Source organism: Ceratotherium simum, chromosome 11, assembly GCF_057802395.1.
Source record: "Ceratotherium simum simum isolate JZ-2026a chromosome 11, ASM5780239v1, whole genome shotgun sequence".
NCBI lineage: Eukaryota > Metazoa > Chordata > Mammalia > Perissodactyla > Rhinocerotidae > Ceratotherium > Ceratotherium simum.
Genome location: NC_141910.1, coordinates 26,673,168 through 26,697,279, shown reverse-complemented (window position 1 = coordinate 26,697,279; position 24,112 = coordinate 26,673,168). Strand labels below are relative to the sequence as shown.

At 33.6% G+C, this 24,112-nt stretch overlaps 1 protein-coding gene across 5 annotated transcripts in view; it reads left to right on the top strand.

The window, feature by feature from the left end:
* The window catches only part of VRK2 (VRK serine/threonine kinase 2), a 110,443-nt gene that overhangs the window by 1,335 nt on the left and 84,996 nt on the right, over positions 1-24,112 (top strand). For 3 of the 5 annotated variants that reach the window (XM_087436717.1, XM_087436718.1, XM_087436721.1), the window contains exon 2: positions 685-825. In XM_087436717.1, coding sequence (XP_087292843.1) covers positions 690-825 — 136 coding nt within the window. In that variant the 5' untranslated portion in view covers positions 685-689. The remainder of the gene's footprint in view (positions 1-684; positions 826-24,112) is intronic. The other 2 variants (XM_014791487.2, XM_087436719.1) reach the window with 1 other exon arrangement.

The following is a 24,112-nucleotide window of genomic DNA, read 5'->3' as shown; positions in this document are numbered from 1 at the left end:
CTCTAAGGCAAGGCAATTTTCACTTTGGTGAGGGTGGGGAAGGGAGAGGGTATAGGGGAAGGGAGAGGGTATAGAGAAAGCGCAAGACGCGGAAAGAGTAGTGTGCCAGCCCTGAAACTGCCCAGCGGCCTAGTGCTCTGCTAGGTTGTACATCCATGAAAACTCCGGGCCCATTTAACAAATGTCTACTGAGTACCTACTCTGTGTCGGCTGCTGTGCTTGGTGATGATATACATTGCCATCGTCCATGTTTTCCCAATCCAAAACTGTATTCTTTCCTAATGACTGAAGATCTCATCCTCAGTGAAAGGAGTATTTGCATGTATGTGACATTTATTTTCTCTTTGTCACTGGAAGTTGTTAACTCATTTCTTAAGGTGTATTCTGCACTGTTAATACATGTTATAGCTCCCTAAATGAATTTTGGAATTGTTGAGTTAAGTGAAGTTCATCAGGTTTGTTTGTTTTTTAAATATCAGTACCTCTTAGATTTCAATATTGTAATATATCTGAATCTCCAATTTGAATATAGTGTGAGGGCTTTCCCAAACCCAGCTGACTTCAGAATCCTAATTTCTAAGAACCTGAGAAAGTAACCCATAGAAGACATTTTGAGAAATATATTTTAACTGGAGTTTTTTAATTTTTATTTTTAATCACTTATCTCACCCTTTCTGCCGACAGAAGTGATGGCACCAAGAAGAAATGAGAAATACAAACTTGCTGTTCCACTTCCAGAAGGCAAGGTTCTGGATGATACGGAAGGCAAACAATGGGTGCTGGGCAAGATGATTGGCTCTGGAGGATTTGGATTGATATATTTGGGTAAGTATAACTATGAATTACCAAATATTCTTATATATGTGACTGTAACTGGGATTACTTAATATTTTGAAAATTGAAACTTTGAAATAGAATTCATAAATGTACTTTATTAAGTAGTATGAAGTTAGTTAATGTTTAGTAGAATGCCTAGGTTCAAGATATGACCGACCCCACTCCTTGTTGTCAGTGTTTTTCTGAATGACTCTTAGAAGTCTTTTCAGAGCGTAATTACACAGTCTGCCAGACAAAATGTTAACGTTCTTTTTTGAAAGTGTATTTTCCTGGAAACATTGCTTTTTACAGCTCAGAAACTACAACTATATAAATACAAACACTTTCTGTTTGTGAATCTTAATCATTAATATTTAAGTAATACAAGGTTCTGGTCATTTCTTAACTGGGCCACGCTAGAGATTTGAGCCTCAATACCTCCAGGCATCTATGCATGGAATGCATTAACTTCTCCCCTGTGCGTCTAGAGTGGTACTAGTTATGAGCTCTCCTTGGGATAACTGAGAAAATAGACACTCAAAATTATTTTCTGTGTTCTTTGGTACAGGTAAGGAACACGGGTTGACTATATTTTTACACTACATTTAAAAGTTTAAAAATTATACTGAATTTAAAAGGATCATTCAGGGCTATCTTAAATCTGTAGTGGAATGATCAAGGGATAACCTTTACAAGACTAGTTTTAATGAATAAAACAAGATAAATAATAGTGATTTAAAAAAAAGTGCCCCTCAAGGATAAATTCTCCTAAATGTGTTGACTCATTACGTCTGTTTCTGTAGGAATTTAAGAAGCTGGTAAAAGACCTCCATTGGAAGAATCTTGGGTTCCTCATTAAACATTTCAAACTGTAGGGGAGGAAGGACTTTCCCTCTACCCTCCTAGGTTCTATAGCAGGGTCTATGAAATAAACTGACAACAGGCAGATTAAGAGGAGAAAAGGTATACAAATTTATTAATTTTTAATGTTACGTCCATGGGACGGAAAAAAATGTGAATAGCCCAAAAAGTGGTGAGATTTGAGAGCTTATATACCATCTTAATAGGGGAAGGGGAGAGGGCATGTAGACGACTTCAGGGAGAGTAAATGATTTTTAGAAAAGATGAATGGGCCCTTAGAAGAATAGATGGAGGTTATGATAGTTTGTGACAAAGTTTGTCTGAGAGTGGTGTCAACTCCTAATCTCTTCTTCTTTGATAAAAGTCAGTCTTTCCTGGTTGATGAAACTCCCCTGGAGGGGATTTATAACAATTGAGGTTTTTTTGGAGGATCTGTCTTTAGGCAAATAAAAGGAGCTCAGAGAAAGCCTCTCCTTGCATTTGCTGTTTTCCAAGTGCTTTCAGCTGAAAATAATCCTTATGTCAAAGAGGCATATTTCAGGGTGGCGTCTTCTGCCACCCCTCACAAACAAACCTGTTTCATGGATCATGAAGGATAAAGCTCCTCTTCTGATAAAATTAAGATTGTAGTTTTGAACAAATGAATGAAATTCAGTCAATAAGTAACTGCTTATTAATCACCTCAATGTCTAGTTGGAAGGGTAAGACCAGCACAAAAAAATTATATAGGCTAAATAAAGGACAGGTTCCCCATTTAAAGGGTTTGAACTTGTTTGAAAAATGCTGTGATTCTAAATACTACATTGAGTGACATAGGCAGCGTGTTCAGTAGAAATGTAATACAAGCCACATGTGTAATATAAAATTTTCTAGGAGCCACATTAAAAAAATGTAAAAAGAAGCAGGTGGAATTTATTTCAGTAATGTATATTATTTAATGCAATATATCTAAAATATTATTCCAACATGTTATCAATATGAAAAAACAAAATGTTTTACTTTTTTAGTTAAAGTCTTTAAAATCCAGGGTGTATCTAGTCACATTTCAAGGGGTCAGTACTCCATATGGCTGGTGGCTACCATATTGGATGGTGCAGATAAAGACCATGAGAGTTCCGTAGTCCACTGAGTAGAGTTCCTGTAGAGTAAGTGTTGGTTGAGACTGAATTAGTGAATTCTCTTTTATAGCAGAGTTATGATCTCTAGTATACTGTCTTGACTCAAGGTCAGAGATATGGAGTTGAATAAATTATTTCTGATGTGGCTGAGCTATTGCTTTGGATCCCACAGCTTATCAGTTATACTTTCCATTTTCTAATGTTTGAGTTATTTGAGTAATTTCAAAGAAGTAGAGAAAAGCATTGATTGTAATGATCTTATTCTTTTTCTCTTTTAAAATGTAAATATTATATGTGTTAATATGTATTTAAATTTAAGTGCATGTTTAAAATTAAATATATGTCTATACACGTAAACATATATGTACATATGTGTATACACATATTCATTACTTGTATGGTTCCTGTTGTGAAAAAGGAATTTATTTGCTCAGGCATGTGATTTATTTGTCCCTATTCAAATACAGAAAAATCTTTGCTTCTTTCAGTTTAAGCACGTGTCACATATTTTTTTACTTATTCTTTTCTCGTTACCAAAGTAATATTTGTGTTACAATTTTCAAGGTCCGATATGTTATGCAATACCCACTAGTATCTGAATTTTAGAACCTGGACCCTGGAATATTAGCAAGTGCGTACCATTGGGGAAAGACTTTAAAGAAATGTTTAGCTATTTTGAGGAAACGTTTCCATACTTAAGAATGTATAATATAGCTGTGTTCCCAATATGGTCATTGTTCCATCAAAAGTGGCATTTATAAATCATAGAATCAGCTCTTTAATGAGATGCCATCAGCAATAACTTTATTAAACTTAGTTTTTACTGATTAATTTACTGATTAATTAACTTTATTGAACTTAGTTTTTATTGATTAAGCAAATTCATATGAAATTATATCAAGTTTTTGCATTTTACAGTGGTTCTCATCACTCCCTGTGTATCAATAAAGAGGCAGGTAAATTCAAGTTTTCCTTAATACCTTTGTGTCCAGCTACATTCTTTTCAGGTATTATTTTTCCAGAGACACTGTTTCAGCAGACGCTTCATCAGCATTTGTTGCCTAAGGCTGAGAAGAAACTAGCTGCTCTGTCTAACTCATTGTGCATGTACAACTGTCCTCTAGCTTTGAGATCAATAGCCAAGGCCTTTCAGTAATCAGCATCTTACAGTAAAGGGGAAGGAGCAGAGAAATTTGGTATTTACTCTTGACTTGGAGAAATAATGTGCCTGTAGCATTAATAGAAATAGTTATAAGAGGGAAAAGAAAAGTCTGAATACGAGAACAAAGGCAAGGTTCTTTCTTTGTATATGAAAAGAGAGTGGGGAAAAAAGGAAGAAAGGAAACTGGTTTAGGGGATGGGAAAAATTGCTGTCATTTTAGTGTCATATAAGTGAAAAAGTTTCTAAAACTCTGGGGCAGAAGAGAGAACTGAGAGTTTGAATTCTACTTTAATGCTAGGTATAACATAGAACCAGGCAAACTAAGGGAAAATCGCATAAATAAGAGCTTGAGTTTTGGTGTTAGGCAAATCTGGGTGGAATTCTGACCTGACTAAGCCACTTACAAACTGACTTTCCCCTGGTCATGAGTTTTTGTTTCTATTCTGTATAATTGGGATAATAATAATTGTGAAGATTAAATGAGATAATATTTTTAAAGAACTTGGAACTTAGTAAGCACTTAAATGTAATTTATTTGTTTATTTAGAATTTCCCATCCTCAGTGATAGCTGAACTCTAGGTTCAGTGTCTGGTGCCACAGGGGATTAGGATGGTGACAAAGATGTCTATTGGAGGGATTTTCCGTTTATCCTGCCATGGATTGTGATAGATTTAGTTACTCATGTGGTAAAACTGAGAACATAGAGAATGTCATTGGAAGACTATGACATTTTATTTACTGACCTATATCTATTTTTGTCCCTAAAATTTACAGTAGTAGCCATGACGACACAATCAAAAGTTCTGATTTAAGCTGTATCTTATCTGTTTCATATATGAAAGATATCAGGTTTCAGAAATTAGTCAAAATGAACCAACAAGAGAATTATAGGGAATAAAATTCAGCCAAATTCCTTTGAAGTCTTATGAGTAAAAATAGAAATGATTCATCTGTGGAAGTTGTAGTGTTTTGAAGTTGGGCGTAGTGATGACCATTTAGCATCTTTGGAATATAAAGCACAGAATAGATGTTCAACAGTTATTTGCCAGAGAGATTGAGACTGAGGTTGGGATACTTAACCCACACAAGCCAGTTTGCTTTATTCTCTTTCATAATTGTAGATGTCACCCTTAATTCCAGCCTGTAATCTTACAGATGTACCCTTAGTCACAAGGAAAGCTGAGACAAGTTAACTGTCATGATGTCATTTAAAAGAATCCTTGTATGCTTTATTGACAGTAAGTCAATAGCATTATCTTTTATAAAGAATAATACATTATTATAACTAAAATTAACTATGGTGAAGACTTAAGATAGAATCAGTTATTCATCGATAAATGTTTAGACTTCATCCACTTGACCGTCATACATTTTTTGGGTCATGCTCTCAGATTAGCTCGATTTTGCTCTTTCGAAACATAGAAGAAATCTTTTTGATTGGGGGAAGAGGGTAGGATGTCTAGAATTTTTAGACATTATCAAAGTTTAATTCCATTATTTTACAGATAAGGAAACAGACTTCTATTTATGAAGAAATAGAAAAGATTATTATGCATGTGTGGTTTTTACTTATTTTAGTTTTTAGTCGGCTATAATGGATTGATTTTCAAGGTATGCAGAATAATGTTAAGAAGAGCCTAATGATCATGCTATCAACAAAGTAGAGTTATTGGAACACATTGCTTCATTATACATTGCTGTATTAAATGTTGTTTTGGCAGTGTTTTACGGAGAAAGCTTTGAGATAAGCGATTAGTCTTATATAACACAAAGTAACATTATGATGCCACTATGATTGTTACTAGGAAATTTTGCAAATGATATTATGGAGGTAAAAAGAAGAAGGAAATAAGTATAAAAATAAGGATAACTTGAACTAGAAACTATAGTATATATGATAAATTAGTTCCCAGATGAAGGTGTAGACAGATAATAGGTGTTATAAACTCAAAGGAGGAAGGGATCACTAGGGATTTGGGGAAGTCAATACACTTGTTGGACCTATCAACAAGAAATAAAAGTCCCTAGAAGATGTATTTTAATTTTGTATTTGCTGTCCATAGGCTATTAATTTTGAGTTTTTAAAGAGAGAGCAGTGTTCATTTACCTATCAGTTAAAAAATCTAAGTATTTACAAAAGTTTGGGTTCTTCGTATAAAAAGGGAGAGTTCTTTTAAGGCTTAGCCTTTGCTTATCTTTTTCATTTTTTTAAATGTCTGATCTTCTTAACATATTTTATATTATGGTTCTTTATTTTCAACATTTTTACTGTCAGACTCTTTTGCCTTAAGGGAAGATTTACAAACTGCTCTGTTTTTCAGTGCATTTATGTATTATGTCTCTTCCACTGGACCTGTTACTATCTTGTAACTGTTTATGATGGTCAAAGTTTTTTAATTTGAAACGTATTGCTATAGGGAAATTTCTTCTTCATGAAATGAGCTCACCTCTATTGCCACATAATAAAAGGATTCTCAGCTTTTGAGAGCTTCTGGCTTCCTTATGAAATATAGATAGACTTTTGCTTCTGAAGTATTTTAGGTTTTTTTTTCTTTAGATAAGGAAGAAGAGGAATGAATAGTAGGAGGTATGGTCCTTCTTTTAAGACACAGGAATATCTATGTTTATAAAATAAATGAGAGGAAAATTAAGAAACTTTAAAGCTTTAAATGAGGGAATTCACTAAAAATTAGCTATTTGGTTGATGAAAATTTGTCCACTATCCACATTTAACAATGATGCAGAAGTGTTTATGGATTTTATACTGCTTAGATACATGCTTTTGTAATTAGTACTTCTTCAGAGTGTTTGTCCCTTATAACTCCATTAGATGGACTGAGTACACTATACAGTATTCTATGTGAAAGAGTATTTTAGGAGAAAAGACAGAAAACTCAGCAATTATTTCAAGATAATTGTTGAAGATTTCCATTGTTTCTTTTAAAAGGATGGCCTTCAGTTAGTCAGGTAGACTTTTCTTTAACATCTCAAATCAAGTATTATTTGAGGAAAAAGATTCTGTAGAAAGGCATCCATTGAAGGCCAGAAACATCTACAGATGCAATGTGATCCCAAGCAATGAAGCATGTGGCCCTTCATTGGCATTGTACGATAACAGGAGGATCTTCTGGCAGAAGAGCTGACTTTTGCTGCGTTCTGCATGCTGCCCCTCCAAACCCATCTTTGATTGGCACCTATGCCCTATTGAAACTGGCATCACACCTTCTGAATGGGCACAGTGCCAGGCTAGCAGATGGGTATGGGCAAAAGCATGCCAGAAACCCAGTATGTGCATCAAGTTTAAGTATCAGGGGCCCAAACTCCCATCCAGGGATATAAAAACTGCAGTCTGTTGAGAGCTTTTTGTGCTTAAGGTTAAAGGACATGCCATTTCTACTCCAGCTTAGAGGTTGATTAATTTTGAAAGTCAAACAGGAGCTCCTGTGGCTGTGTCATGCAAAATTCTATCTTTGGCGAATGAGAATTACTACTTCATGTAGGGAAGAGAAAGTATTGTAATGAAGTTTCCAATGAGAGTTACTCTCCTGCAAGTGCCTCCAGCACTTAAGCAGCATGCATTCAGTGGAGATGAATATTTCTATTTTCCAGCAGAGCCAGGTGCAATCAAAGCCAGATCTTCAACCTGCTGCAGTAAAGAACCCTAAATTTAGAAAGGGCAGGCAAAGTTTGGAAGAACTCCGTGGTGGCAGCTCTCACCATGAGCTGATGAGGCTTCACAAAAGTGTATAAAGGAGATGAAGGAGAAACTCCAAATAAAAACCGTTCAGAATACTTCAGCCTGAAAAAGAAAGATCTTTAACAAACCAAAGGAAAAAGTTTAGTCCTTTCTCCTCAATGCAGAAATTCTTCTAAATTTTATATCAATAAAAACTTAGTTTACCAAAATGTTAGAACCAACTTAATGCATAACTAACAAAGCTTCCTATTCTAACATTTATTTCATTGCATGTCTGTCATGTATATAAACTTCACTTCTTGAATAATGGATTTTGCATGAAATTGAGTTCTAAATATCGTATTCCTTATGATCGTCTCACACCAACTACAGAACTGGGCAAAAAAAAAAAAAAAAAGAGGGCATCATTCCTTGTGTTCACTTTAATCATATCCCCTAAATGCTCTTAAATTTACAGGAATGCCTATAAGACCAGCTGTGGCCAAGAGACGCTTTTCCTAATCGCCTTATAGCCGTTGCTTTTTCTTTTCCACTGTGTAAACTTTATCTATGGAACAGATTCCATGAGACCGTTGTGAATACTTCAACGTATTCAAAACATATAACTGCCACAAATTAAACTACTAAAACTAAAGCTGGTGCATTGTAACTGCCAAGTAAAACTGGCACGTCCCTCTGTCAGACTGCGGGAGAGTATGCCATACAGTCCTCGGAAAACACAATTCATCCAGAAGCACTCTTGTCACTTGCTCTGATATTAAACCAGAGAAAGTGACATTAATTAAAGAAGTGACATGAGCCAACAAAAGCAATGAAATTCTAAGCTTTGGCTCATATGCAGACCTTAATCCAACTTGTTCTGCTTAGGTATTGTGGCCATTTCTGAAGATTAGTGTGGCTACTTCCCTCACTCCCCCATCCTCCCATTCTGAAACATCATTTTCAGGCAACTAAAATTTCATATCCAGGGTTGGGCTAGCCAATTGGTACACTGGTAATCATTGCAGGGTTCCCTAAAATAGTAGTGTGATGGCATACGATGCCTCTACTGCACTTGGTAACTGCATGAGATGAACAACAACTAGAGGCATAGGAGAGTTGGTCTAACAAAAAGGCAAGCAACAGCCAAACTGAGCAGAGTACCTAGATTTGGTAGACTGGGAGCTAGAGGAGTCTGTTGCTAGGATCAATTGTGAAAACAAATGGTGGCTAGTAGGCCTTATGAAAATTCTAACATGCTAAAGAGGCAAGCAGGGGAGTATCTACATCTTTTCTCTCTCTCTCTTTGTTCCCAGTGTGCTCTCTCATAGTGCTCATCTCGTTATTTCATATGATTACTATTTGTATACTGTCCTATTCGCCCCGCAACACTAGATTATAAACTTCTTGCAGGCATTCTCTCAGAGTGCTTAAACAAGGCCTTGCATATGATAGTTTTTCAAAAATGATTGGTTAAATTAACTCTAGAACTAGTCTGTTACGGAAAAATAATTTTCCCAACAACTAGGCTATCTGAGATGGAATTTTGTGCTCTGTATACTACAACATGTGGTAGGTGTGTAAGGCACTGTACTTTTAGATTTAGAGACATTATTTTGTATATTTTGGAGAGTATGGGGGAGAGAAGTATCTGTTCATTCTCTTTTCAAGTATATTTTTATAATACAAGAGGCCATGTGCTTAATCCAGAGATTATAGGATTTATTGGGAAAAGTCTACTTTGCTAATGCATAGTGTAGGAAGAGTGAAAAAATGGACATTGTTTAAGACTAAACAGTTGTGTTTAGAATAAAACAATTCTACTGAGTAGCACTTAATTGAAGTAGACCTAATAGCAAATATAAACTTTTGTGGAGGAAATGGATGGTGTTTATTGTTAAATGGATTGACTTACAGGCATGTAACATGCATAAGAAATCTACTTTTCAAAGAATGTAAACACAACTTTTAACAGAAAATAAATTATTGGAATTTTTTAATTCAAGTGAATGAAAGGTTTGATTAAGAGTTTTGTACACAGAAGCTTTTGTTATGGTTTCTGGACATAGGTATTTTTGTATTTGAAATCAAGAATTTTCTATCTATGTAATTAGTCAGGATGTTTAATGTACATTTTCATATCAGGCAGACAATGGCTTCAAAGAGACAGCAGTGCTGCAAAGGAGCAAAAAAAGAAGGCCAAAGTTGACACACACAGAGGCAAAACAGTGTAGGAAAAATCAACACGTTTTGCAAAATCAATCATTGAAAATGTGTCAGTGTTCAGGAGACTGTCTTTAATTTGCAATCCAAGTAAAAAAGAGTATTTAAATATGAGAGGCAGTATTATTGAGCCCAGCATGCCTGCTACCACTTGTTTGACTAGCTCAGAATAGAACACTGAGAGGCAAGGGCTCAAAGTTAAATGCACATTTATACATTTTAAAATCAAATGAAAGATTCAGAGTATATTCATGAATTAATTTTTTTTCGGAACCCTAAATTTAATCAGCTGGAATTACTTTTAAAGTGTCATTCTATTTAACTTTTGGGAATGATGAATTTGCCTTTTAATAGGGGTGCTGTATTTTATCATGAAGATGAAACAAACTGTCTTTTGTTAATTATTCCCCAGAGACACTGGCCATTTTTCTCTCCTATGCTTAGTGTGGAGTAAAGGCAGCTTCCTGCAAATTTATTTCAAGCAAGAGCAATTGGAAGCTACAACATGCGTGAAAGAGCATGGAGAGCATAGCTTCCATTGTAGGTGTTCTGAGTGCCACCTAATGAAATTCTTAGAAGTAATGTCACCAAAGCGTCACTGAGGAGGCCATGAACATAGAACATAGAAGAGTAAAAAAGAATGAAAGAATGAATCTCCCAATAAAGAGTAGCAGATGCATATGTGTCTGTGGCCGCTGATAACTGCTAGGGATAGTTCTTGAAATCTTTTGTAGAAAATCATTATCATCATTAACTACTACTAAAATCTTTCACTTAGTGTGTGCCAAGCTCTGTGTTAAATGCTTTACGTGCATTATTGCATTTAATCCTCCCAACAACTTAATAAGGGAGATATTGAGGCCTAGGAAGGTTAAGTAATTTGCCTCCATGCCACAGTTTTAATAATTGTCTCCATCTACATTTGAACTCAGGATTCTTTGCTCTACTGATTATGTGCTTTGTCAAAGAACAGTTTGAATTTATTGCTAGCCAGAGAAAATAGTGGCAAATCACATACTTCTGACATGCTCGTTTCTAAAATAACAGTGAAATATCTAATTGATAGTACTGACAGCTAATTTAAGAAATCTGTTAGTGATGATGCTAATAATGGTGTCATTTCCATTCAGATTGTCAAGTCGAGGTTTAGAGCATCGTGATATGTTTTTAATATTATTAAGTTCACAAAATCTGTGAAAGAACATCTGATGTTTATAGTAAATCTAATGTTAAGAACTGGAAAAAATACATTAAAAATGTACTATACCTATATCAAACAATATTTTTATGAGAATAGTCAACCAGTAGTGCATACAAACTGATGAGAAAGGTTTGGTGTTATTTCCTGCTTCTTCAAAAATGAATAAAGTTTTGTAGTTTATAGGGATTTTCTGCATTTGTTTTGAGTCTAATAAACAACAGGAAGATCAAAAGAGGCCTCTTTAAATCCCTGTAATAGAATTTTAATTAGCATCATGCAAAAATAGGTATTTTTACAAATAGTGAATTTTCTTGACCATGTCTTTTTTTCAGAGTATAATAATTTAAAGATACACTATTTAGAAAACTAAGTCTTTTAAAGAGTAAAACAGAACAAAACCAAAAGTACTTGGATAAGTAGACTCTTGATAAAGAATATGTTTCCTTATAGAATTTGTTCAGATACCAAAATATTTTATTTATAATAGAAGTGTAGTTTTTGGAAAATTATTCAGTTCTTTTAAGATATTATTACGCAATAGTAGTGATTTATTACATACCTATAGGTGATTTTATGAAAAAAATTATAAGATGTCATGTACAGGCAAATCTTTAGGTGTTTTTAATGGAGGAGAGATATTAATAGATATTGCAATGCTAGTTTTTATGCTAGAATGCTTTTTTCTTTGGAGTATATACATAGCAAGGAAAAGAATGAACAAAATGTAATACTACATTAGAATACATGTTTTTGAGCACTTATGGTGATATGTGGTTATTAATTTCAATCTGGAGAATGTGAAGACAAGCTATTCATTATACTTGATATTGTTTTTATTAAAAGATCATGTGTTACAATTCTAATGTAGATCTCCAGTATCAAATGTGAGTATTACAATTGAGAATAGAGTATTAGTTATGTAAACCTCTATCTTACAAAGTGTTAAGAGAATAGTAGAAGGAAAAGTAGTCAAACCCACAAAAAAATCCTTACATGATACACTTCAAGAAAAGTGAGAAGAAAGCAAAACAAAATTGTCTATCTAATGGGCAGATGTTGAAGCTTTTTCAAACTGTGTGATGAAAAGGGGAAGAAAAAAATTGTATGGACTTCTGTTATATCAGAATTTCTACTCCAGCAGAAAGCTTTTGAACAAGTATAAATGTTCTGAAATTAACTAGTTTAATGAATTATGGAATCTGTGTAAAAATAAGGTTTTTATTGGGGGAAGGTCTTTTAAGTTCCTTCTGACCCTGAAAATCTGTGAGATCCTGAAAGATGGTGAGAGATACTGAAACATGGATAGAGGCTTTAAGGAAAGACTTGACTCAGCTGAGCAAAGAATTAGGTACTATTAATGAGCAAGCAAAGCAAATCTAAGTCACAGAAAAATGACGTGAAGAGATCATCAAGAAGAAAAGATAATGGTTCTATTTATCTGTTTACGTAGTATATCTTTGGATAAGAATATCATGTAAAAAAGGTAAAGACCTGCAAAATAGAGACTGTAATGAAAGATATAAGAAAGATTTCCCTTATTTGAAACCTAATTTCAGCATGAATATTAGAAAGTGTTTCAAAAAGTGAGGGTGGGGCTAAAATTCTTACGTAGTGGGTTTTTAAACTTAAAATACAGAATTTACAGTATCATTTCAGGAAGGGAGGTCAAGAACTACTTCACCCCTTAATTCATAGACTGAAAATAGAAAGACTTCATGATTAGCTAAGAGAAATATGGCTGTCATTCCAGTATTCTATCTGGCCAAATTGAATGTCTCTAAGAGATAGAAGGAAATATTTGAGGTCTTAGGAAATATAAAATCATTTCATAACAGAGTGCCACAAAGATAAAGTAGACTTTAAAGTATATAATTGAAAGGGACAAGAGATAAATGAATTAAAATATTAAGAAAAGATTTGATGATACAAGTAAAACCGGTTTAGTAAAAATTGGAGTTATGAACATAGAATTTTATAATGCAATTCACATTTCTAAAATAGATTAGTGAACTGTGGTTAGGAATTAGAGGGTTAAAAGTTTAAAAAGTTATGTATCAATCTTTCAAGAAGTTCAAAATATATTTAGTTAATAATAATAATAATGAAAACATCTGAGTTAGAGTATATCAGTGTTCAGAGTGTTTGAGAAATAGATAAATGGATTGAAAGATAGTCTATTATAAAGTGAAGTAAGATATGTAATATGTACCACAACCAGTAAGTAATTGGCAAAGGAGAACAAAGAAGAATAACAATTATATAAATTTACAGAGTGTTGGATTATAATACAATTGCCAGTTACTACATTGGATAAAAATAGTCTGAAATCCTCTATTAAAGAATATCATTGATAAAAATTCCATAATCAGTTGCCAAAAGAGAAATACCAATAAAATATAAAGACATTAAAAGATCAAAATTTTTCATGCACATGTAAATAAAGAGTAAAATAAAGGTTTTTTTTGGTTATTGTTTACATTTCATAGTAAAAATCATTAAGAGAGCTAAACAAGGACATTATATAACGGCAAAAGGTTAATAAAGCCAAGTGAAAATGTAATGACAGAATTTAATATGACCAGAATGCTACTGTTTATTTTTATGCTTAAAAAAGAAAGAAAATCTAGCAAGCATTCAATAAGAAATTATTACAAATATAATTATAACTGGAGATATTATAAACAAACTCAGAAAATGACAAGTCATTTATCAGTAGGTCTTCACACTGGTCTCTATGGAACTCAGAAAATGACAAGTCATTTATCAGTAGGTCTTCACACTGGTCTCTATGGAACCCAGGTATACAGGTGAAAGGGGTAGGGGCTCTGGTCCCCTCCACCCGTGTTTCAACCTGAGCATTTCTGCTTCGATCTGTTCTATCTATCAGGCTTCCAAAAAACATTCCATTTCTAAACGAGTTTAAAGATAACTGATTGTACTACAGTAATTAATAAGCTACAAAGCTGAATATGCAATTAATAAGACAATTTATGTTTGGAGGAGATTTAACAGTGTTGTAGAGAATAAGCTTTTTTCCAACTATACAAGAACTCATTTTAAAAATTGTGTGTGTGGTGATTTAGTAAACATAAAAACCCAGAGTTTTCGTATGTCATAGTCTTAGAATCCATTGCTGGAAATACATACCAAGATCATTTTACTTATTCTGTTTTTCTCTTTATCATCTGCATTTTATCTCCAGTTTCTACATATCCAATACAAATGTATTTACTTGAAGTCCTGCTTCTTCTTGAAACCTACTGTTTTTCTTTTTGCTTTTTCTGCCAAAGTTGTATATTGTGTATTTTCAACAATATTTTTGCCTCTTTGTTGTCACTAAGCTTATTCTACTTTGTATTATGATTATGTATTTGTTGTATCTTTTTTGTTAATATTATTTTAAAATTAATGCAGAGAGAAATTGACTTTGTGTGAGTGTGTACATTTCTATGAATTTTAACACACCACCCCAACAATTGAGATACAAAACAGATTCATCACCCCTAAAATCTTCCTCATACTATCCCTTTGTAGTTACATCCTTTCCTTACCCCTAACCACTGTCAACCACTGATCTGTTCTCTATCACTACAGTTTTGTCTTTTTAAGAATGTACAGAATTCCTATAAATGGAATCGTATGGTATGTAACTTTTTGAGATTGGATTTTTTCACTTAGGATAATGCCTTTGAGATTCATCCAAGGCAGCTCTTTTAGGTCCTGCCTTTCCATATACATTTTATAACCAGTTTATCTATATTTACAGAAAAAAACCTTGATGAGATTTTGATTGGTATTGAGTTAAATCTATAGATAAATTTGGGGGAGAATAGACATTTTTACTGTGTTGAGTCTTCCAATCTACAAATATAAATACAAAAATAGACCCATTTTTTTAGATCTTTGATTTCTTTCTTCAGCATTTTGTCCTTTTTAGCATATTGGTCCTGTACATGTACTTTTAGGTATATATGTAAGTTTTTCTCTTTAAATTTTTGGTGCTATTGAAAATGGTATTGCTTTTGTAATTTTGGTTTCCAATTGTACATTATTAATATATAGAAATACAATTGATTTTTATATATTGACCTTATTATGTCCCATGATTTTGTTACACTTACTTATTAGTTATAGGATTTTTTTTTTTTGGCAGATTCTTTGGGATTTTTTATATAGTCAGTCATGTCATCTGCAAATAGTGACACTATTTCTTCCTTTCCAATCTTTATGCCTTTTATTTAATAACTTTTCTTGACTCATTGCACTAGCTAGGACTTCCAGTACTTTGTTGAATAAGAATGGTGAGAATGGACATCCTTGACTTGTTCCCAATTTTAGGGCAAAAGCATTCAGCCTCTGTTCATTTAGTATGATGTTAGCTATAGTTTTTTGTAGATATTCTTTATGAAGAATTTCTTTATCAAGATATTCTTTATCAAGTTGAGGAAGCTCTCCCCTAGTATACTTAGAGTTTTGTATCATGAGTGTGTATTGAATTTTGTCAAATGCTTTTTCTACGTCAATTGATATGATCCTGTGGTTTTTCTTCTTGAGACTCTTAATGTGGTGGATGACACTGATTTCTTTTTTTGTGTGCATCAATTTCATGAGAGCTATTGATCTGTAGTTTGTTTTCTTTCCCCCTGCTGTCTGCCTGGTTTTGATTTCGGGGTAAAGCTGGCTTCATAAAATGAGTTGTGAATTATTCCCTCCTTTTCTGCTTTCTGGAAGCGAATATGTAGAATTGGTGTTATTCCTTTTTTAAATATTTTGTAGAATTCTACAGTGAAGCCATCTGGGCTTAGAGATACCTTTTTCAGAAGAGTTTTTTTTTTTTTAACTTTGATTTCACTTTCTTTTGTAGTTATAGGACTAATTTGGTTATTTATTTCATCTTGGGTAGCTTTTAGTAGTTTGTGGCTTTTAAGGAATTGCTCCATTGCATGTAAGTTGTCAAATTTATATGTATAGAGTTGTTCATAGTGTTAGTTTATTATACTTTTAATGTCAGCAGCTTCTATAGCGATATTCCCTCATTCATTCCTGATATAGATCATTTTTATCTTTTTCTTTTTTTTGTTTTGTCAGTCTTGATATGGGTTTATCAATTTTATTGATCATTTCAAAGAAACAGCTCTTGGTTTCATGTATTTACTCTATTGTTTTTCTGGTTTCAATTTCATTGATTTCTGAAGGATATTTTCACTGGATAGAGTATTCTTGGCTGAAAGTTTTTGTCTTTCAGAATTTTGAATATATCATTCCACTCTCTCCTAGCCTATAAAGTTTCTGCTGAGAAATTGGCTGAGAGCCTGATAGGAATTCTTTTGTATGTTATTTTTTTTTGTCTTGCTGCCCTTAATATTTTTCGTTGTCATTGACTTTTGCCAGCTTTACTGCTATATATCTTTTTATGTTGATATATTTAGGAGATCTGTTGGCTTCATTCACTTGTATTTCCAGCTCCTTCCCCAGGTTTGGGAAGTTCTCAGCTATTATTTCTTTGATCAAGCTCTCTGTTCCTTTTTCCTTCCCTTCTCCCTCAGGAATACCTGTAATCCTTATCTTGCATTTCCTAATTGAGTCAGATATTTCTCTGAGAATTTCTTCATTTCTTTTTAGTCTTAGTTCTCTCTCCTCCTCCATCTGGAGCATTTCTGCATTCCTGTCCTCTATATTACTCATTCTGTCCTCCATATTGTGAGCTCTGTTCTTTAAAGATTCCAGATTTTTCTTTATCTCCTCCATTGTGTTTTTCATCTCCAACATTTTTGATTGTTTTTTCTTTATAGTTTCAATCTCTTTTGTGAAGAAGTTCCTGATTTCATTGAATTGTCTATCTGTATTTTCTTGTAATTTGTTGAGCTTTTTTATGATAGGTATTTTGAGTTCTCTGTCATTTCGGTTATAAATTTCTGTGCCTTCAGGATTGATTTCTGGGTGCTTGTCATTTTCCTTCTGGTCTGGAGATTTAATATATTTTTGCATACTTCTTGAGGGCTTGGCCTTGGTTTTCCTCATGCTGATGATGTCTGGTGGCAGCTTCCACCTGCTGCCACTCCTTCCACTTTCTCTGAAGGTTCCCGTACCTCCACCTTCAGATGTAAGGCTGGGTGGGTCTCTCAGATATCTTTTGTGTTGTGTGAATGTCCTCTGTTGGTATATGAGTGTTCTTTTTGTTGTATGTTAGAGGGGGAGAGTCTAAGGGGAAAGCTCACTCCACCATGATGCTGATGTCTCTCCCCTCCTCTGAGGGTGAGCAGGTGGACGCCGCTGGGCACCGCCATCTCAATTTCATTGATGTCTCGGTTTTTCTTTATTATTTCTTTCTGTTTGCTTTGGGTTTAGTTTGCTCTTCTTTTTCTAGTTTCTTTAGGTGGAAACTTACTTATTTGAACTTTTCTTCTCTTGTAATACAAATATTCAGTGCTAAAATTTCTTTCTAAGCTCTTCTTTGGCAGCATCCCACACATTTCGATATGTTGTAGTTGTCTTATACGTTACATCTATATTTGTTGAAAATCTCCCAGACCATTTTATAACTTTTATTTCAACCATCAAATATATTTTAACTGAAGAGGAGAAGCATAATCTATTACATTTTCCCAGATATTTACCATTTTTTTCTCTTCTTTTATTCCTGATAGTTCACGTTTTCTTGTATGATTCTTTTTCTGACTATCTTCCTTTAGCAATTCTTATATAGAAGGTCTGCTGGCTCTGGCTTCTCTTAGTTTTCTATCATTTGAAAATGTCTTTATTTAGCCACAAGATCCTGAAGGATATGTTGCTGGATATTGGATTGACAATTCTTTTTTCTAGCACTTCAAACATGTTGTGACACTTCCCTCTGGTCTCCTAGTTTGTGATGAGAAATCTACATTCATTTGAGTCATTGTTCCCCTATAGTTATTGTATTGTTTTGCTCTGGCTCCTTTTAAGATTTTTCTTTGTTTTTAGCTTTCAGCAGTTTGATTATATGTGTCTGGGCATTGATTTCTTTGGGTTTATTCTTTTGGGGCTGCACTGAACTGTATGTTTATGTATACATAAAACTTGGGACATTTCAGCCATTATTCCATCAAATATGTTTTCGGTTTCATACTCTTACTTCTCTGCTTCTAGGACTTCAATACCATATATGTTAAATGCTTTGTTATTGCCTACAGGATCCTATGGCTCTGTTAAATTTTTCCATATTCTGTTTTGCTGTTTTATAGGTTGGATAAATTTCTCTTGATCCTTCATCAAGTTCACTGACTCTTTCATGTGTTATCTCCATAATCCTATTGAGCCCACTCAATTTTTTGGTGAGGAAGATTTGCTGTAAGCTAACATCTGTTGTCAATCTCCCTCCTCTTTTGCTTCAGGAAGATTAGCCCTGAGCTAACATCTGTGCCACTCTTCCTCTCCTTTGTTAGTGGGTCACCACCACAGCGTGGCTTGATGAGTGATGTAGGACCGTGCCCAGGATCTGAACCTGCAAACCCGGGCTGCCCAAGTGGAGCGTGCCAGAGTTAACCTCTACACCATAGGGCTGGCCCCTACTCATGATTTTTTTTTTTAATTTTTGGTCATCGTGTTTTTCAGTTCCAAATGTGTCATTTGGTTTTTCTTTGTATCTTCTATGTCTTTGCCGCATTGGTCTATCTTTCTATTTGTTCCAGAAGTGTTTGCCTTTACTTGCTGGACCGTTTTTATTAGTTGCTTTAAAGTCTTTATCAAGTAGTTCCAACAGCTGTGTAATTTTGGTATTGGTGTCTTGAATTAGTGTGGTACATTTGTTACAATTTATTAACAATATTGATGCATTATTATTAACTAAAGTCCATAGTTTATGTTAGGGTTCACTCATTGTGTTCTACAGTTTTATGGATTTTGACAAATGCATAATGTCATGTATCCACCATTACAGTACCATACAGAGTAGTTTCACTGCCCTGAATTTCCCCTGTGCTCCATCTGTTTATCACTCTGCCCCTAAACCCTTGGCAACCACTGGTCTTCTTACTGTTTCTATAGTTTTACTTTTCCAGATGGTATATCGTTGGAATCATACATTATGTAGCCATTTCAAACTGGCTTCTTTCACTAAGAAATATGCATTTAAGTTTCCTCTATGTCTTTTCATGGCTTAGTAGTGCAATTTCTTTTTATTGCTGAATAATATTCTGTTGTGTGGGTATATCACAGATTGCTCTTCCATTCACCTGTTGAAGGGCATCTGGGTTGTTTCCAGTTTTTGTCAATTATGAATAAAACTGACATAAACATTCATGTGTAGATTATTATGTAGACATAGTTTTCAGCTCCTTTGGATAAATACCTTGCAGTGTGATTCTTGGATCATATAGTAAGACTTTATTTAGATTTGTAAGAAACTGCTAAACTTTCTTCCAAAGTGACTGTATCGTTTTGCATTCCCACCAGCAATGAATGAGAGGTTCTGTTGCTCCACATCCTTGTCAGCATTTGATATTGTCAGTGTTTTTGATTTTAGCCATTCTAATAAATGTGTAATTGTAGGTTATTGTTAATGTGTAATTCTCTGATGACATGTTGAGCATCTTTTCATATGCTTATTTGCCGTCTGTACATCTTCTTTGTGGAGTTGTCCATTCACATCTTTTGCATATTTTTAAGTGGGTTATTGATTTTCTTCTTGTTGACTTTTAAGACTTCTTTGTATATTTAGGATACAAAGCTTGTTTATCAGATATGTGTTTTGCAAATATTTTCTCCCAGACTGTGGGTGATTTTCTTGTTTTCTTAATAGTGTCTTTTGCAAAGCAGAAATTTTTAATTTTAATGAAGTCCAACTAATCAATTTTTTCTTTCATAAATTATGCTTTGGGTGTTCTGAAAACACATCACCCTAGGTCACTTAGATTTGTACCTATGTTATCTTCTAGAATTTTTATAATTTTGTGTTTTACATTTAAGTCTGAACAGTTTTGAGTTAACATTTATGTAAGGGTCAGTATCTACATTCATTTTTTGCATGCAGATGTCCAGTTCCAGTATGATTTGCTAAAAAAGACTATGCTTAGTTGATTGAATTGCCTTTGCTCCTTTGTAAAGATCAATTGACTTTATTTATGTGGTTCTATTTCTGGGCTCTTTGTTCTGATCCATTGACTTATTTGTCTTTTCTTTTGAAACTACCATTGACTTATTTGTCCATTCTTTTGAAACTACCACACTGTCTTAATTACTGTAGCTTTATAGGAAGTGTTAAAGTTGTATAGTGTCAGTCCTGTGACTTTGTTTTCCTTCTTCAGTATTGTGGTGACTGTTCTGGATCTTTTGCATTTGCATATAAACTTTAGAATCAGTATGTCAATATCCACAAGATAGCCTGTTGGTATTTTGATTAGGATTGCCTTGAATCTATAGAAGAAGTTGGAAAGAACTGACATCTTAAGATGAGTCTTCCTATCCATGATCAGGGAATATCTATCCACATATTTAGATCTTTGATTTCTTTCATCAGACTTTCATAGTTTTCCTCATATAGATATTGTGTATATTTTGTTAGATTTATACTTAAGTGTTTCTTTTTCAACTTTTTTTCCAGCTTTATTGAAGTACAATTGACAAAGAACATTGTAATATATTCAAAGTATACATCATAATGATTTGATATACATATACATTGTGAAAGAATTCCTACAATTGAATTAAGTAACACATACATCACCTCAGATATTTACTTTTTTTTTTTTTTTTGGTGAGAATACTTAAGTTCAGTTTTCTTAAAAATTTCAACTATACAATCCAGTATTATCAACTATAGTCACTATGTTATGCATTAGATCCTCAGACCTTATTCATCTTATAACTGAAAATTTGTACCCTTTTACCAACCTATCCCTGTTTCCCCTACCTCCCAGCCCCTGGGAACCACTGTTTTACTTCCTGTTTCTATGACTGTGACTTTTTTTTTTTTTAAGATTCTACATATAAGTGATACTGTGTGGTATTTGTCTTGCTCTATTTGGCTTATTTCACTTAGCATAGTGCCCTCCAGGTTTATCCGTGTTGTCACAAATGGCAGGATTTCCTTTTTTAAGGCTGAGTAATATTCCATTGTGTATATATTCACCACATTTTTTTTATCCATTCATCCATTGACAGACACTTTGGTTGTTTCCATATGTTGGCTATGCTCTCTTTCAGACCTGACAGAGTGGTCTTGTGTAGGAACTGAACCTCATCAGTTAGCCCAGCTCAAGCTCTTAGTTGTCTGTCAAACTTTTGTGATTGTCCAAGCTGCCTTCTTTGTTCTTAGTGGCACCTAGCAGTTGAGGATGTGCCAAGACCTGTCATTATTCCGAAGAGGAGGATCACTGTCAGTATGCCTTATGATGTGCATAATTTCTCATTCGCCTGGTGTGTAGGAGTCACTCAGCTAGTTTCTGAATCTTTTTCAGAGGGATTTGCTCTGTGTGTGGTTGTATATTTGGTGCTTCTTGGGTGGATATGGGAGCTCAGAAGCCTCTTATGTCACCAGCTTGGGTACTCCTCAGTTTTCTTAAAATAAAAATTTTAATGCTATAACTTTCTTTCTAGGTACTATTTTCATTCATTAAATTAGTCATCAAATATTTAATGAATACCTACTAGTCCCTATTCTAGGGACACATCTAAATAAAACATATCTCTGTCTTTGTGAAGCTTGCATTTTGTCAGGGAAAGCAAGTAACAAATATGTACTTTAACTGCATTGTAGCTGGTTTGAATATGATATGTTCAGTATTATTCAGTCCTATTTATATTCTAATTTCCATTGTGATTTCTTCTTTGGCCTGGGGACCAGGCATTGTGGTCACAGAAATTAGCCTTAATGATCCTTATTCTTTGATATTTGATAAAACCTGCTTTCTGGGAAAAAATATGCAGTTAAAAAAAAATGTTTTATGTTAGTTTGAAAAGAGTGTATGTTTCTTGTTTTATTGTTTTTTATGTGGCAGTTTTAGATACAACAGTTTTAGGTAAAAACTGTTAATTGTATTGTTTCAATTTATTTTGGTCTGCTTGCCTATACTTATGTAATTGTGTTAAAATCTTCAACGACTTTTGTGACTCTGTCATTTTTTTTCTTGTAATTCTGCTAGGTTTTGATTTATATAATACAAAGGTACATTATCAAATGCTTTAAACTCATAATTTTTGTCTTTCTGTTGAATCATTCCTTTTATGATTAGGTTGGACTAACTTTATATCTAATAATTACTCTTTCCTGAGATTTATATAATTTTGAAAATATACATTTCAGCTAGTTTTGGCTAATTAGTTTATCTTCTGTCTTTTTATTTTGTTTCTCTGCACCACTAGGTTTTAGTTATGTCTCATAAATATATACATTTATTATTTTATCAGTCTTACAGTTTTTTTCCTTAGCTGGTGAACTTAGCCTACCAAAATTTATTATGATTACTGGCATATTTTTTTAAATCTAAGATGTCATTGATTATAAGATACATTATTATTTTACATACATATGTTGAGTCTCCATTAGATGCTTAAAAGTTCATAATTATCTTCCTCTTGAATCATTCCTTTTGTGTTTATGTAAGACCTGCTTTAGATCTAATACCTAATACTGCCCATTAAACTATGACACAATACCTTAAAAAGAGTCTTACATATGGAACTCATAGAATACTCAGTTGTTGCAGTCATATCTCAATGAACTTTTACTAATATCAAATTTATGTCCTACTCCTCTGTTTTGGGCTGGTTAATTAATTATTATTTTGCATACACAAATCATTGTAAATGACAATTAAATTTAACATGTAATACTACCAGCAGTGTACATGACTCAGTTGAAGTGAAGACATATAGACATCTGGGACTGAGTTTATATCTGCACAGGCAGTGACAACTGTCATAACTGCCATGTGGTTGACAGCAACTGTAAGATATCCTCAGTTGTAAGATGCATTCAAGTTTCAAAGATATTAAAATATGAAAAAAGTATATGGCTAGAAATTGATATACTCCAGTATTTTAATTTATTTCTGTTATCATCTTTTCTATTTATTCTGCCTTTTCTGTTTTTTTTTTTTTTTTAAACTGTTCTTTTCCTGTCTTCTATTAGACTGTTTAGGTTTTCTTGATTTTCTTTTTTTCTCTGCTGATTTTGAAGTTACGAATTTTATTTCTATTATTTTATTGGTTACCTATAAACTTTCAACATATTCTCTTAACAAACTGTGAAGCTAATCAGTGTCTCTGCTTTTCTCCTTGATAAATACATGGGCATTGCAACTCTTGAGTCACCATATTCCTATCTTGTACATTGTTTTTGTCAGTGTTTTCATTGCAGCTTATTTTAAATTTATAATTATCTTCTCTCAGCATGTACAGATGTTATTCAATTGTTTTCTTATTCCCTTGTTGCTATTGAGAAGTCTGCTGTCATTTCATCTATTTTTTGTATGCAATCTGATCTTTTTTATTGAGTTGCTTGTTAGAACTTTGTCTTTAATGGTCTGCAGTTTGACTATGGTGGGCTGAAGTACAGATTTATTATTTATCTTGCTGGGGACTTGTGACTCTTAAATCTGAGGATTCATGACTTTTATCAATATTAGAAAGTTGTCAGATATTATTTATTCAAAAGTGCCTGTCCTCCATTCTCTCTATTCTCTAGTTCCAGAACTTTTGTTGGAATAATTGTTTTTCTGTCACATATTCCTTTGGTGTTTCATAATCTCTTCTTCATATTTTATGTCTCTTTATCTCTATCTGGTGAACTCTGGATTTCCTCAGATCTAATCTGGTTCACTAGTTCTCTTTCTAGCTCTATCTAATCTACCATTTTGTCTATTCATTAGTTTTTAAATATTAATGATTATGTATGTATTACATATATAGAAAAGTACATACAACATAAACATACAGTTTATTGAAAAAGTGTTAATTTATAACAAGACACTCAAAATCCCCATCCAGGTCAAGCATATAATATATCATAACATAACCAGCACTCCAGAAGCTCTAACACCTCTTCCCTCCCTTGTAGTATTAACAACACTGTCTAGAC